Here is a 15,081-nt window from a genome sequence, read left to right on the forward strand (position 1 = left end):
GCCAGTAATCAAAATGGCGCCGATGGCCCTTTGCCCTTACTATGTCACAGGGGCCAACCAATAGCACCGGTAGCCCCTGTAAGGGCAAAGGGCCGTCGGCGCCATTTTGATTACTGGCAGCCGACGGCCCTTTGCCCTTACTATGTCACAGGGGCCGACCAGTGGCACCGGTAGCCCGTGACATAGTAAAGGCAGAGGGCTGTCTGCACCATTTTGATTACTGGCAGCAGATGGCCCAAGTGCAGGAGATCACTCCTGGCCCCCCCCGCTGGACCACCAGGGACTTTTGGCAGGTCTTGGGGGGGGGGGGGGGTTGGGAGGGTTGTAGTTTGTTTTTTTTTTTGTTTTGTTTTTTATATTCACTCCATAAGACGCACAGACATTTTCCCACCACTTCTGGAGGGGAAAAAAGTGCGTCTTATGGAGCGAAAAATACGGTACTAGTTTGCCATTCTGGTGACTGTTCAGTTGATTAGCTTTGACAAAAGCATACTGACAAGTTTACTTCTGTCCCAGTCTTGTACTGTCATGGAAAACTTATGGGGGCGGGGAGGGGTATACTATTTGTCTGGATCAATCTGTCATAATTTAAAGAATGAAGATTAACAGGAAAGATTAAATTTCTCCTTGTATACCTAGTTTTGGCTTAATAGTGTATCTGCAGGATCTGTACATTAAGCTTTATTATAACTTGGTCCCACCTAAATTTACAGACTCAAAGGATTTTCTAAGATTGCCCCCAGGGAATCTGGAAATAATTTTTCAGGTTTAGCATGTTTACTTTGTTACAAGGGTTCATAAGAGATTTCTTGGGTCAGTATGGCCCTTTCAGTATCTGGGTTTCCATCAGTGTGGACGAGGAAAGAAGGGGGTGGTATAATCTAACTTTAACACTTCATTTATGTTTATTTATTTCTTTTATTTATATATATCTATATATATATTTTTTTTTTTGCAGATGCTGAAGCTGGGTAGGATTTTTAGCACTGAGAAATCGATAAATCTTCAGCCTGTACACAACAGGTGTGGTAAATTTGGTTCCCTGTACATACCCAGATCAGTCCAGCAGCGGGTTTTGTCCCCTGTCCAGCAGATGGAACCAGAGAAAAAAAAAATAACAAAGGCATACCATATATGGGCATAGCTCACCCTGCGCTCCTCAGTATTTCTCTGGTTCCAGCAGATGCAGTCAGACGAACCTGCGGTTCCTCTCCTCGGAGATGTTTCAGTGTTTTCTTCTCCTACATTGGGTCAAGCAAGTATTAAAATATAAAGAAAAGTTGGAACAGTTTTTAAATTTACAGGAGACAGTTCTGACTCCTAGCTCTTAAGGAGTCCTAGAGGGGATTTCCCCTTGATTATTCAGCATATCCCGGTAACCATAACAATTTCCCTCCACAGGGGTGATACTGGTGGTCCAGTCACTCCCCCTTACTGTTTTGGTCTCCCCTGAGATGTTCTTCCTCAGGTCCCCTTGCAAAGACGTTGCCATTCCTCTGTTGTGGTGAAAGTTCAACAAAGTTATAAAAAAAAAAACGGGATTAAAGGAGACAGTATTTATTTCTCCTTGTTTTAATCTGAAGCAGAGGGAAAAACTATGCAGCTGTTACGCCGACCGGCAGGGTTTTAAGCGCCTCACCGCTGTTTTGCCAGCTCCTGCGCTTCACTATTTTTTTCAGCTCAGCTGCTTTCTTGCCACCCGATGCCGAGGTCACCTCTCTGCTTCGCGGCTCTCCCACGAAGGGCTCTGCTCTGTGCTTACCTGGAGGGTCCTCCTCCGGGACTGCTTCTAAGTCGACGACCCAGAGTCGGGTCGCTAAGCATGTGTCCAGGCCGGCCCTCCCTCAGAAAATCACGGGAATGGCGGACATTTTGTGCCCAGACCTCGAAGCAGTTTCAGAGCCTCAAGGGGGAGGGGAGCCCATTACACTCTCCACCTGACTTAAGCGCCATGGGCCCCCCTGTTACAAATTTTGATACTCAAGGGGCCACTCCCACACAGGTACCTGACAAGCCTTACCATGGTTTTTCCACAGAGTTCAAGCTTCTTCTACACAGGTCTTTTTTGGCCAGCTTAGAGGCACAGGGGGATCCCGTTCCGGGCCCTCCCCCGGCTAAGATTCCTCATTTGGTCAGTGGTCAGGGCGGGTCCGCACTGTACCCGGGGGCACAGATACTCTTCACCCTCCGCAGCCTGCTCCTTTGCCAGATTCTTTTTTTTTTTTTTTGTAATTCAAAATTTTTATTCTCTGTAAAAAGTATACATGAAAATTTGTATATTATCACAGACATACATGTATATATCAATCACATGAGCAAAGTGAACATTAACGAACCACAGAAACTCAACCGTAATGAAAACGTATGTTGTCATTTACAATAAGCACACATCTTTACGGAGTCTCCCCACCAACCCTTCCCTACCGCGCCCCCCCCCCTCCCAGATGATATAACTGGAGTAGAAAGGAGCTTAAGAATCTTCCTAGCCATATTTATTTGCTTTCTGTAATTCCGTTAGTAAATATTGTATATAACCATATATACCTTTGAGTAGGCCTCATTATTCAAGTATCTTGAGCATAAGTCCTCATTTTCCAGTCTAAATACACCTGCCTCCTTTGCCAGATTCTGATGCAGATTTAAATGCGAGGAGCTGGATCCGCTTATTCCCTTTGTTCTGGATGAACTAGGGATTGAAGTCCCACCGGAAGATAACACCAGTGCCTCCACTTCTGCCAGTGCATCTACTTCCCGCACTGTGGATCCGGTCCTAGCTGGCTTACGGGCTCCGCCTCGTACCTTCCCGTTTCATCCTATGCTTATGCAGCTCCTACTCCGGGAATGGGAATCCCCCGATTCTGGCCTCCGGGTGGGCAAGGCAATGGATAAGCTGTATCCCCTGTCAGATCCGGCCCTCGACATGCTTAAAGTCCCCAATGTTGATGCTTCGGTGTCCGCGGTCACCAATACACTACCATCCCAGTGGTGGGGTCAACGGCTTTAAAAGATCTTCAAGACCGCAAGTTGGAGCTATACCTCAAGCGAATCTTCCAGGTGCTGTCTTAGGGGTCCGCGCGACTGTGTGTAGCAATCTCGTGCAGCAGGCAAGCCTTAGGTGGGTTCAACAATTACTCAGCACCCAGAACCTCCCTGCTGCAGATGCCGAAGAAGCAGAGTGGCTCGAAGGGGCGATTACGTATGGTGCTGATGCCCTTTATGATCTCCTTCGGGTGCAGGCAAGAGCCATGGTCTCCGCGGTTTCAGTTAGGCGACTCCTCTGGCTACTTAACTGGGCGGCGGATTCCTTTTCTAAGTCGCAGTTGGGCTCTCTTCCCTTTAAGGGTAAGTTGCTTTTTGGGGAGGACCTGGAACAGCTTATTAAATCCTTGGGAGACAACAAGGTTCATAAGCTGCCTGTGGACCGCCCTAAACAGTCCAAATCCTTTTTTCCTTCGCGCACTCGTTTCAGAGGTCTGCGCAGGCACAAGCCGCTTGGGTCTTTTCAGCGGAATACCCCCTCCAGATCTCAGGCATAGTCTCATTTCTTTCGGGGTCGTCAGCCATTCCGAGATGGAAAGCCCCAAGGATCTGGCGCCAAGTCCTCACAATGAGATGCGGACGGCCCATTCCTCCGTTCCTGTCTTAGGTGGACGTCTGTCCCTTTTTCTCGGGGAATGGGCCAAAATTACTACGGATCAATGGGTCCTGGATGTGATCGGAAACGGTTACGCTTTAGAATTTGCTTGAGCCCTGCTGGACCGCCACCTGATATCTCCTTGCAGCACTCGGAAAAGGCCTGCGGTGTGTCGAACCTCGACAGACTCCTGGAGCTAGGGGCCATAGTTCCTATTCCTCCAAACGAACAAGGATCCGGCCAGTATTCCATTTACTTCGTCGTGCCCAAGAAGGACGGCTCCTTCCGACCGATCCTAGACCTCAAGGTTCCCCATTTTTGAATGGAAACCCTGTGGGCGGTCATAGCGGCAGTTCGCTCCGGCGAGTTTCTGGCTTCTCTCGACCTCACGGAGGCTTACCTGCACATCCCTATTCTCAAGGAGCACCAAAGATTCCTTCGCTTCAAAATTCTGGGCTGGCACCTGCAGTTTCAGGCTTTCCCGTTCAGATTGGCCACCGCTCCTCGCATGTGCACCAAGGTTTTGGTGTTAGTAGTGGTTTTTCTTCGGTAAAAAGGAGTCCTAGTCCATCTGAAGTCGAAGGAGCTCTGTGTGACAGCAGTGAGCCGTGTCGTATCGCTGCTTACCTCCCTCGGATGGATAGTCAACTACTCCAAGAGCAACAAGCTCAAGCTCATGAATCAGGTACAGCTTCTCATATCTCTCTCGCAGCCCATGGCCTGGGATTACCTTCAAGTACTGGGCTCCATGGTCTCCATCATAGATTTGGTTCCCTGGGCGTTTGCGCATATGCGACCCTTGCAGAAAGCTTTGCTTGCCCGTTGGAAGCCGGTTTCGGAGGATTTTCGGGCAATTCTACCACTTCCCGAATCTACCGTCAGCATATGGTGGTGGCTCTCTCTCGACCACCTCTCAAAGGGAATGCCCCTGGAGTCTCCCCAGTGGATGATTGTGAAGACGGATGCCAGCCTCTCCGGCTGGGGGGCAGTGTGTCAGTCTCTATAGACTCGGGGCTGGTGGTCCACAGTCCAGTCCAATTGGCAATCAACCGTCTGGAGGCCCGGGCGGTCTGTCTGGCTCTCAAGTTCTTCCTTCCCTTGCTTTGCCACAAGGCGGTGAGAGTCCTCTCAGACAATGCAACGACGGTGGCTTATATCAATCGCCAGGAGGGCACCAGGAGTCGCCTGGTGGCCCTGGAGGCCAGCAAGCTGTTCGATTGGGCGGACCGTCACTTGGAACACCTGGCGGCCTCACACATTGCAGGGAAGGAGAATGTTCAGGCCGACTTCCTCAGTCGTCAGTATCTCAACCCCGGAGAGTGGGAATTGTCAGAATAGGCGATGGACCTAGTTGTACACAAGTGGGGGGGGGGGGGGGGGTTCCCCACCTGGACTTGATGGCCTCCTTAAGAAATGCAAGAGCTCCCAGGTTCTTCAGTTGCAGAAGGGAACACAGCTCGGAGGGCGTGGATGCTCTGGTCCTGTCCTGGCCCAGCGATGTCCTCCTCTATGTATTTCCCCCATGGCCTCTGGTGGGAAAGGTACTCTGAAGGATAGAAGATCACGTTCCCTGTACGTACCTTGATCAGTCCAGACGGTGGGTTATGTCCCCCGTCCAGCAGATGGGAGTCAGACCAGAACTTCCGAGGGAGGTGCCACATAAGCCCCCATCCATGCTATCCCTCTTCAGTATCGTTCTGACTCCAGCAGATTAGGAGAAGGGAAACAGCAGTTCCACAGGACTTTGTCTTTCTGTATTACTTTGTTAAAGAATTCTTGCTTTTCTTTCCTGGTAGGTATCTGAGGGATCAAGTTTTCTTGTTGAAAAAAAAAAAAGAGTAAGGGTTCCTACTCACTAGATGACTGGCTCTTTCGGGGCATTTGCGGACAGGTCTGTGTTCTTTCCTGTCTCTGTTTCTCTCTTACTGCTGTAGTTCTGTCAGTGGGGTAAATGCCTGGATTGTGTGTTCTTTTGCCTTCACAGGTCTTGATTTCCTTCGCGCCGCACCGTTGGGGTGCATGTTGGGGGCCCCAACCTCTTCCCCCCACCCCCCCCGGTCGTTTTACTGACCTGGGGCCCCGTGAAACTCCATTGCCCGGGGCCGCCACTCACTGGGAGGTCCCATTTCCTGGTGGCCAGCGTAGTCGGGGGGGGGGGGGGGGGGTGTTTGACAGCGGGCTGGGTTCGAGCTTGAAGCTCCCGGTGCCATCGGATTTTTTTCTGCCGTGCTCAGGGGGCGCACGGCATGTCGCGGGGGGGGGGGCCCCGCCACGCGACATGCCGCGCATGGCCGGTTCGGAGCCCGGCACTTGAGAGAAGGACTTTGTGCCGCCTGTCTCCCCGGCGGAGAGGGCGGATTGCGGCAGGGGGGGGCGGCAGTGAAGCGCATGATCAGGACCGCGGCAGGGGACAGCGGTTTGCCCCGTTCCCGCTGAGCGCGGGAACGGCGGCCATCTTGAGAGAGGACTCGATTCCTTCAGATGCCTTGGAGGAGGATGCAGAGGCCTCGTTCTCGGCGCTAACTCCCGTTTTGGAGCCCGTACAGACGACGGATGCCTCGACCCAGCCGGGGGATGCCTTATCCGGACCCCCGCAGGGTCCACCAGCGTTTTCCCCAGAATGTATACTTTTAATGCATAATGCATTCTTGGCTAGGGAGTCCCAGCTTTCGAATCTCATGCCCGGACCTCTTCCCCCAAAGCTACCATGGGCGGATCTTCCCCCTGGGGGGGTTCCCCCCCAGGACATCGGGGGACAGGGAGTTGGGGTGGTAGGACCATCCTTGGACCCCCCCGGGATTACCCCGAGGGTACCTCCAGCAGCCCACAGGACATTCTGCTCCGGACACGGCCGGGGATGACCCGCTAGGGGATGACCCATTGTTGGCGGCTCAGATAGAGGGCGACGACCCCCGTGTCCTCCGCATTTTTCAAAAGGAAGAGCTGGATGACCTGATCCCACATATCCTCCAGGAGCTTGACATCGATGCACCGCCGGATCCTCCAGGTCCCGACCCTACAGTGAAGAAGGGAGACCCATTGCTGGCGGGTCTTCGTCCACCCGTGATGGCGTTTCCCACCCACCCGTCTTTCTTCAGTTGGTGTCTAGGGAGTGGGATTCGCCGGAAGCCACTCTAAAGGTTGGCAGAGCCATGGAAAAGCTGTACCCTTTCCCTGAGGACTTCCTGGATCTTCTCAAGGTCCCGACAGTTGATTCTGCAGTCTCGGCGTTCACCAAACGCACCACCATCCCGGTCATGGGGGGCACAGCGTTGAGGGATCTCAAGGACAGGTAACTGGAGGTGTACCTCAAGAGAGTCTTCGAAGTATCAGCGCTGGGAGTGCGGGCAGCCATTTGTAGCTCCCTGGCACAAAGAGCATGTCTTCGCTGGGTGCAACAACTCCTCACGTTGCAGGACCTCCTTCCAGAGGAGATGCGTCAGGCGGACAGGTTGGAGGCCGTGATTGCTTACGGGGCAGATGCCCTGTACAATGTGCTCCGAGTTCTTGCCAGGTCTATGGTGGCGGAAGTCTTGGCTCGACGTCTCCTTTGGCTCTGGTACTGATCGGCAGATTCCTCATCCAAGGCTCGGCTTGGATCACTTCCGTTTAAGGGGAAGTTTTTGTTCGGGGAAGACCTGGATCAGATCATCAAGTCCCTTGGAGAAAATGCTGTACATAGACTTCCGGAGGATCGGTCGCGATCCGCGAGATCTTTCAGTTCCTCAAGAAATCGTTTTCGTAACCAACGCCGTTTTCGTACCACAAGGCAACAGACTCCCCGGACTCCCTCCTCTCGCTTGCATTCTTGGAACCGGCCCTTTCGTGGGCGCAGACCCGGCAAGGAAGGCCTGGCCCAGGGCGCTTCCTCAAAGCCCCCCCCAATGATGCCAGGCCGACCCACGCGATGATCCCCAGGATAGGGGTCCGGATTTCTCTCTTCTACGAGGAGTGGGTCCGGATCACGTCGGATCAGTGGGTCCTAGATATTCTAAAGCACGGCTACGCATTGGATTTTGCGCGGTCCCCAAGAGACAGGTTCCTCTTCTTGCCCTGCGGGTCCCCCCAAAAGCAGGTCGCAGTTCGCCAGACATTGGACCGGCTCCTCGCCGGTGGGCCGGGGACACTACTCCATCTACTTCGTGGTACCCAAAAAGGAGGGCGCTTTCAGGCCAATCCTGGACCTCAAGTCGGTAAACATATCCCTCAAAGTACCGCGTTTCAGGATGGAGATGCTACGCTCGGTAATTGCGCTAGTGCACAGCGGGGAGTTTCTGGCCTCCCTGGACCTGATGGAGGCGTACCTTCACATTCCCATCTACCAGGCGTATCAGCGTTTCCTCAGATTCAAGATATTAGGACATTTCCAATTCCAGGCTCTCCCTTTTGGTCTGGCCACGGCTCCGCGAGTGTTTACCAAGGTCATGGTGGTGGTAGCGGCCGCCCTTCGCCGGGAGGGCATCCTAGTTCACCCCTACCTGGACGACTGGCTCATCTGAGCAAAATCTTTCAGCCAGGGTTGTCGGGCTGTCGACAGAGTGCTGCAGCTGCTGCAATCGCTTGGGTGGATCATCAACTTTACCAAGAGCAGTCTCACCCTGTCCCAGTCATTGGATTTTCTGGGAGTGAGATTCGACACGGAAGGCAAGGTTTTCCTACGGGCGGAGCGGGCCCAGGCATTACGGGAGCAAATACTGTGTTTCACTGGTCTCTCCTGCCCCACAGCATGGGATTATCTTCAGGTTCTGGGATCTGTGGCCTCCACTATCGATCTGGTACCATGGGCCTTCACGCACCTACGACCGCTACAGAGGGCCCTGCTCTCCTGCTGGAAGCCGGTGTCGCGAGATTACCAGGCCGTCCTCCCTTTCCCTTGGACAGCCAGGGCCAGTCTCCTCTGGTGGCTGTATCCTCTCCACCTGGCCCAGGGTGTATCTTTGGAGATTCCGGACTGGATAGTAGTCACGACAGCCTCTCGGGTTGGGGGGCGGTCTGTCAGTCGTGGTCCCTACAGGGCCAGTGGACTCAAGCCCAAGCGAGGTGGCCTATCAACCACTTGGAAACCAGAGCGGTCCGTCTAGAGCTGAAGGAGTTCCTTCCCCTTGTTCGCCATCGGGCGGTCAGAATACTTCGGACAATGCGACCACAGTGGCGTACATAAATCGCCAGGGAGGCACAAGGAGCAGACATGTCCTCCAGGAAACAGACAAGCTCATGCCATGGGCGGAACTGCACCTAAACAGGTTGGCATCCTCGCATATTGCCGGGGTGGACAACATCTAGGCGGATTTCTTAAGCCGCCAACATCTAGACCCAGGAGAGTGGTAACTCTCGGAAGAGGCGATGCAATGGATTGTTCACCGCTGGGGGACTCCTCACGTGGATCTCATGGCGACAGCTCGCAACACAAAGTCTCGCTTCTTCAGCCGCCGAAGGGAATGCGGCGCAGAGGGCGTAGATGCTCTAGTTCTGCCATGGCCTCATCATCGCCTCCTCTGTGTTTCCTCCTTGGCCCCTAGTGGGCAATGTACTTCGCAGAATCGAGAGCCATCAGGGCCCAGTGATTCTGGTGGTTCCGGAGTGGCCTTGCCGGCCGTGGTTCGCAAATCTACTCAACCTGGCGGTGGACGGACCCCTACGACTCGGTCACCTTCCTCACCTCCTCCGTCAGGGTCACATATTTTTAGACACAGCATATCGCTTTTGTCTTGCGGCCTGGCTTTTGAGAGGCGCAAATTGAGGCGCCGTGGCTATCTGGAAGCTGTGATCTCAACACTCCTCCGGGCACGCAAGAAGTCCACCTCCGTCGCCTATGTCCGGGTGTGGAAGGTTTTCGAGGCATGGTGTACGACGCACACTACGTAACCGGTTCACGCTTCTGTGTCCCAGATTCTTTCGTTCCTACAGGTGGGCTTGGACAAAGGCCTCGCTTACAACTCTCTCCGAGTTCAGGTGGCTGCCCTGGGGGCTTTGCTTCGCCGAGGGTCGGAAACGCCACTTTCCTCCCACCCGGATGTCCTCCGTTTTCTTAACGGAGTGAAACATCTGAAGCCACCACTTCAAGCTCCTTGTCCGTCTTGGAACCTCAACCTGGTACTAAGGATTCTAGCGGGTCCTCCTTTCGAACCGTAAGACGGTCTTTCTGGTAGCCATTTGCTCGGCCCGCCGTGTCTCAGAGTTACAGGCGTTATCCTGCAGGGAACCGTTTCTGCGTTTTACTGACTCGTGGGTCACTTTACGCACGGTGCCCTCGTTTCTACCCAAAGTGATTTCTACCTTCCACCTCAATCAGACGGTGGAGCTACCGTATTTCACTTCAGGTGACTCCCGCGACCTGCGCAAGCTCGATGCTAGGCGCTGCCTCGTGCGTTACCTGGAGGTTACTAATGACTTTCGAGTTTCGGATCACCTGTTTGTTCTCTGGTCAGGACCCAAGAAGGGACACCAGGCATCTAAGACGACGATCGCTCGTTGGCTCAAAGAGGCTATTGCAGCCGCGTATATTGGCGCGGGGAAGAAACCACTGTTGGAGGTCAGAGCTCATTCTCTTCGATCTTAAGTGACATCCTGGGCAGAGAACAATTTGGTCTCGGCGCAGGAGATCTGCTGGGCGGCTACTTGGAAGTCGTTGCATACTTTTGCTCGGCACGATCGCCTGGATGTTCAGTCATCGTCCTTTGGCTCTTTTGGTGACAGGGTCATTCGAGCAGGGCTTTCTACGGCCCACCCTCAGTAGGGAAGCTTTGGTACATCCCACAGTCTGGACTGATCCTGGTACGTACAGGGAAAAGAAAATTATTCCTCACCTGCTAATTTTCGTCCTGTAGTACCATGGATCAGTCCAGACGCCCTCCCTCTGTTTGATTGGCTGGGATTTATCAGGGGGTTTTTCCTGCTCGACTTCATATGACCTGACTTTCTGGGGCCCTTAGGGTCGTTTCTTCTTTCTCTCGTTCTGGACCTCTTTGGTTCTAGCAGTTCAGTTTGCAAGTTTTTTGCCGTTAGACACCAGTTTGTTTTCAGTTCTTACGTATTTTTGACGTTTTTCCATTACCTTGGTGTCACTTGATCCCTCCGTTTTTCTCTCTTTTTCTATGGCTCTGATAGTCTAGTTACTGAAGAGGGATAGCACGGATGGGGGCTTATGTGGCACCTCCCTCGGAAGTTCTGGTCTGACTCCATCTGCTGGACGGGGGACATAACCCACTGTCTGGACTCATCCATGGTACTATAGGAACGAAAATTAGCAGGTGAGGAATAATTTTCTTATGGGCCAGTAATTGTCATCGTGCCAGAGTGGCCCCGCAGACCGTGGTTCTCGGACCTCGTGAATCTTGCGTCTGACAGCCCTCTTCGACTGTCACCTCCACAGTCTCCTCCGACAACGTCCCGTATTTTTAGAGCAGGCGGATCGCTTTTGTCTAGCGGTCTGGCTTTTGAACGGAGGTGTCTAAGAAAGAGAGGCTATAAGGAGGAAGTCATCTTCACGCTGTTGCGGGCTCGTAAAACCTCTACATCACTGGCGTATGTTCGGGTTTGGAGAGTGTTTGATAACATGTGTACGGAACTTGGGGTTTCGACGCGCAGGGCCTCGGTCTCTCTAGTTCTCTTCTTTCTCCAGAAAGGTCTCTCCAAGGGCTTGTCTTTCAACTCCTTGCGTGTTCAAGTCTCAGCTCTTGGCTCTCTCTTGGGGAGATTAGACAGTTACACGGTGGCGGCCCATCGGCTGTGGTGCATTTTCTTAAGGGGGCTAAGCATTTGAATCCGCCCATCCGGCATATATGCCCGTCTTGGAGTCTTAACCTGGTCCTTGGGTTCTCTGCGAGGCGCCTTTTGAACCTCTATGTCGGTCCACGCTCAAAGACCTCACGCTTAAGACAGTGTTCCTGGTGGCTATTTGTTCGGCCCGGAGGGTATCTGAACTGCAAGCTTTATCCTGTGGAGACCTTTCTTGAAGTTCTCGGATTCAGGGGTCTCTTTAAAGATGGTTTCCTCTTTCCTGCCAAAGGTAGTCTCCTCCTTTCATGTCAATCAGTCAGTGGAGCTCCCTGCCTTTTCTCAGGAGGATATTGCTAGCTCGGATAGTAGTGATTTACGCCGTTTGGATGTTAAGCGAGTTTCTCTTGCATTACTTACAGGTCACTAATGATTTCAGAGTTTCCGATCATCTCTTTGTTTTATGGAGCGGCCCTCATAAGGGGTAGAAGGCCTCTAAAGCTACTAAAGCTCGCTGGCTAAAGGAAGCTATTGCGTCCGCATATCTCTGCCGGGGCCGGCCGGTTCCGGAGGATCTAAAGGCCCATTCGTTGCGCTCGCAAGCTACTTCTTGGGCGGAGAGCCAGCTGGTTTCCCCGTAAGAAATTTGCAGAGCAGCCACTTGGAAATCCTTACATACGTCTGCTCAGCATTATCGTCTCGACGTTCAGGCACCTATTTTTGGTTCCTTCGGCAGACAGGTACTCCGAACAAGACTGTCTCGATCCCACCCTAACTAGGGATGCTTTGGTACATCCTGCTGTCTGGACTGATCCGGGTACTTACAGGGAAAGGAAAATTGGTTCTTACCTGCTAATTTTCGTTCCTGTAAAACCACGGATCAGTCCAGACTCCAGGTCTACTTTTTCAGTCTGCTCGTAGTCTTTTTTTTTCCTCTTGCAGCGCTGGTATATGCCTTTTTTATCCTACAGAAGTATTAAAGGATTCATAAGGCACTGGATGTTACTTTCACAATTGTTAAGAACTATGTATAACACTGTTCCAAATTGGTGTTATATTATTACTGTTGAATTGTTGCTTGCTTGACCTTATTCGATTTCTTTTCCTGCTTTGTTAATGTTTATACTGAGGAGCGTAGGGTGAGCTGTGCCCATATATGGTATGCCTTTCAGTTATTTTTTTTTCTCTGGTTCCATCTGCTGGACAGGGGACACAACCCGCTGTCTGGACTGATCCGTGGTACTACAGGAACGAAAATTAGCAGGTAAGAACCAATTTTCCTTTTTAAGATGAAAATGTGTTCCTTCAAGCACCTGTAGTACTCAAATCTGGAGCAGCCTCTTGTTTGGTTTATACTCATTTGTAATAGTTCTGCATGCCAAGAACTTAGCTCTTAATGGTGGGATGACCACACAAGGCTATTTTTCTAGGTAGCAATCTGCAGCTTGGAGATCCTTAAGTTGATTAGATGTGGGAAACGTATACTATAGATACCTTGTCATCCACTTTTTTCCTTTCAAATCAGTTTTTACCATTTACATATTACCCTAAAGCCTGGCTGCTGGCCCTTTCAAAGGGGAAGGGAAAGGAACTACACTTGGTTGAGTTAAATAAAGTATAACTGACAACTTTACTAAACCTAAGTGGAACAATTTTAAGATACTGGGATACACTTCATTACATGTTGACTTGTGTATTTGGAGAGAGCGGAGGTCTTCCAAAATACTTTTACCTTGTGAAAACTAAATCACTTAGATGAGCAGTTCTAAACTCTGTGGTAGACCTTGGGTAATAGTAGAACAGTAAGGGCCAAAGGCTGGTTATATCCTAGATTCCCTGTACATACCCAGATCAGTCCAGACATGGGTTTTGCCTTCCTTCCAGCAGATAGACAGAGAAACTTCGAGAGCACCCCCTCTTAATCCAGTGTGCCACCTGCTTCTCTTCAGTATTTGTCTCCAGCAGAAGGGGGAGGTGCAAAACCTGTGGTTCTGTACCCAGCTTTAACCAAAAAAAAAAAAGTCAAGCAAAGAGAAGATTGTTAGTTCTAGTCTCCCAGGCGGTTATTTAGATCCTGGTGGGGACCCCTGGTTGTAGGCATACAGCGAGTAGGGGTTGGGGACCCCAAAAGTTGCTCCTTTGGTGCTGGGGGTGATAGCTGGGGACAGGCTCCGTCCCCCTCAGCCTGCAGCTGCTGCCTTGGTATCAGGGAAGTATTCCTTTCTTTATAACTTTTCTTTTTTTTAAACACAAATGTAGTTTCGCAGCAGGCAATGAAGGACGAACTGCGGGGGGGCCAAGGCCCGGCCCTCACGAAGGTTCCATGCATGGCGGGCAGAAACTTTGCGGCTGGTCGTCATCTCCTTCCTCTCCTTCCCACCTCGATTTCAGCGCTGCTCTCTGTGCGACACATATCTCCTGAGCTGCGCATCTTCAGATTCCTCTACCTATGCGGCAGCGGCTTCTGTTCTGCCACAGTCAGCCACGCAGGTAAAGGGTGCTTCAGATTCTCGGGCCAATCCGTTCCCTCTTAGCGCAGGAATGGTGGCCATTTTGGATGCCTTCCATGCGGCTGAGGAGAGAGCAGCAGGGGGAGGGGATCTCTCCCCTTAGATATGAGGCCCAGGGGGCCTCGGACACTGAATAAGGAGGATTTTGAGACTGTTGAAAGGAAGGAGGGGGTTCCTCCGGGTTTTCCCCAGAGTTTGTCCTCATATACTAAGCCTTTCTAGCCAGCAGTGCTTTTAAGCAAAAAAGGGTCCCCAGGAGCAAGGGGAGTCGTGAGCTCCCTCACAAGGTTCCCAGGTCAGGGGATACGCTTGCCGCTGTCAGGCTCCATACTATACAGGCCCCCATGGTGGGGGGGGGGGGGGGGGGCACAAGAGGTCTCAGACCCGGATGTACATTTAATTGAGGAACTTCCTCCCCTGGTTGATCCCTGTGGAAGGGGATGACCCTAGGGTGCTGTGTTTATTCCAACGTGAGGAGTTGGCACCCCTTACTCCACATGTCCTGACGAAGTTGGGCATTCTGTCCCTGCTGGCAGTGCCAAGCACGGTCATGGCGGGCTTAGAGTCCGGCGAGAACCTTCCCTTTTTCACGAGATGAGGCAGATTATGGTCTGTGAGTGGGATACTCCGGAGATGGGCCTTAAAGTCAGCAGAGCCATGGACAAACTGTACCCGCTGCCGGAGGATATGCTAGAGCTGCTGAAGCTCCCCAAGGTGGATACATATGTTTTGGCGGTCACTAAGCGAACTATTATTCCGGTCATTGGGGCGGCAGCTTTGAAGGATTTACAGGATCGCAAGCTAGAGGTCCATCTTAAACAGATTTTAGAAGTTTCTACTCTGGGCATCAGAGCGGCGGTATGCAGCAGCTATATGCTGCGGGCCAGTTTGCAATGGCAGTTACTGAGTGTCAGGGATCATAGGGGGCCACGGTAGCCTATGATGCAGATGCCCTATATGTCCTTCTGCATTTCTTCCAAGACCATGGTATTGGCCGTTTCGGAAAGGAGGCTTTTGTGGCTATGTAACTGGGCAGCGGATGTCTCCTCCAAGGCACAGCTTGTGGCATTACCCTTCAAGAGAGAGTTCCTTTTTGGTGAGAATCTGGAGCAACTGATCAAGCAGCTGGGAGAGAATAAGGTACATAAGCTCCCAGAGGACAGGCCAAAGGGTTTGAGAGGCTTTCCGCCTTGCTCCCGTTTTCGGGGCCAGCAGTGTTTC

At 52.0% G+C, this 15,081-nt stretch overlaps 1 protein-coding gene across 7 annotated transcripts in view; it reads left to right on the forward strand.

The window, feature by feature from the left end:
- The first annotated feature begins 5,287 nt into the window (after window positions 1–5,287).
- LOC115094584 (collagen alpha-2(IV) chain-like) overlaps window positions 5,288–15,081 on the forward strand; it is an 89,042-nt gene continuing 79,248 nt past the window's right edge. For all 7 annotated transcript variants that reach the window (XM_029607793.1, XM_029607792.1, XM_029607796.1 and 4 more), the window contains exon 1: window positions 5,288–13,840. In XM_029607793.1, the coding sequence (XP_029463653.1) occupies window positions 7,542–8,795 (1,254 nt within the window). In that variant the 5' untranslated portion in view covers window positions 5,288–7,541 and the 3' untranslated portion in view covers window positions 8,796–13,840. The remainder of the gene's footprint in view (window positions 13,841–15,081) is intronic.

This window comes from Rhinatrema bivittatum, chromosome 6 (genome assembly GCF_901001135.1).
Source record: "Rhinatrema bivittatum chromosome 6, aRhiBiv1.1, whole genome shotgun sequence".
Classification (NCBI taxonomy): domain Eukaryota; kingdom Metazoa; phylum Chordata; class Amphibia; order Gymnophiona; family Rhinatrematidae; genus Rhinatrema; species Rhinatrema bivittatum.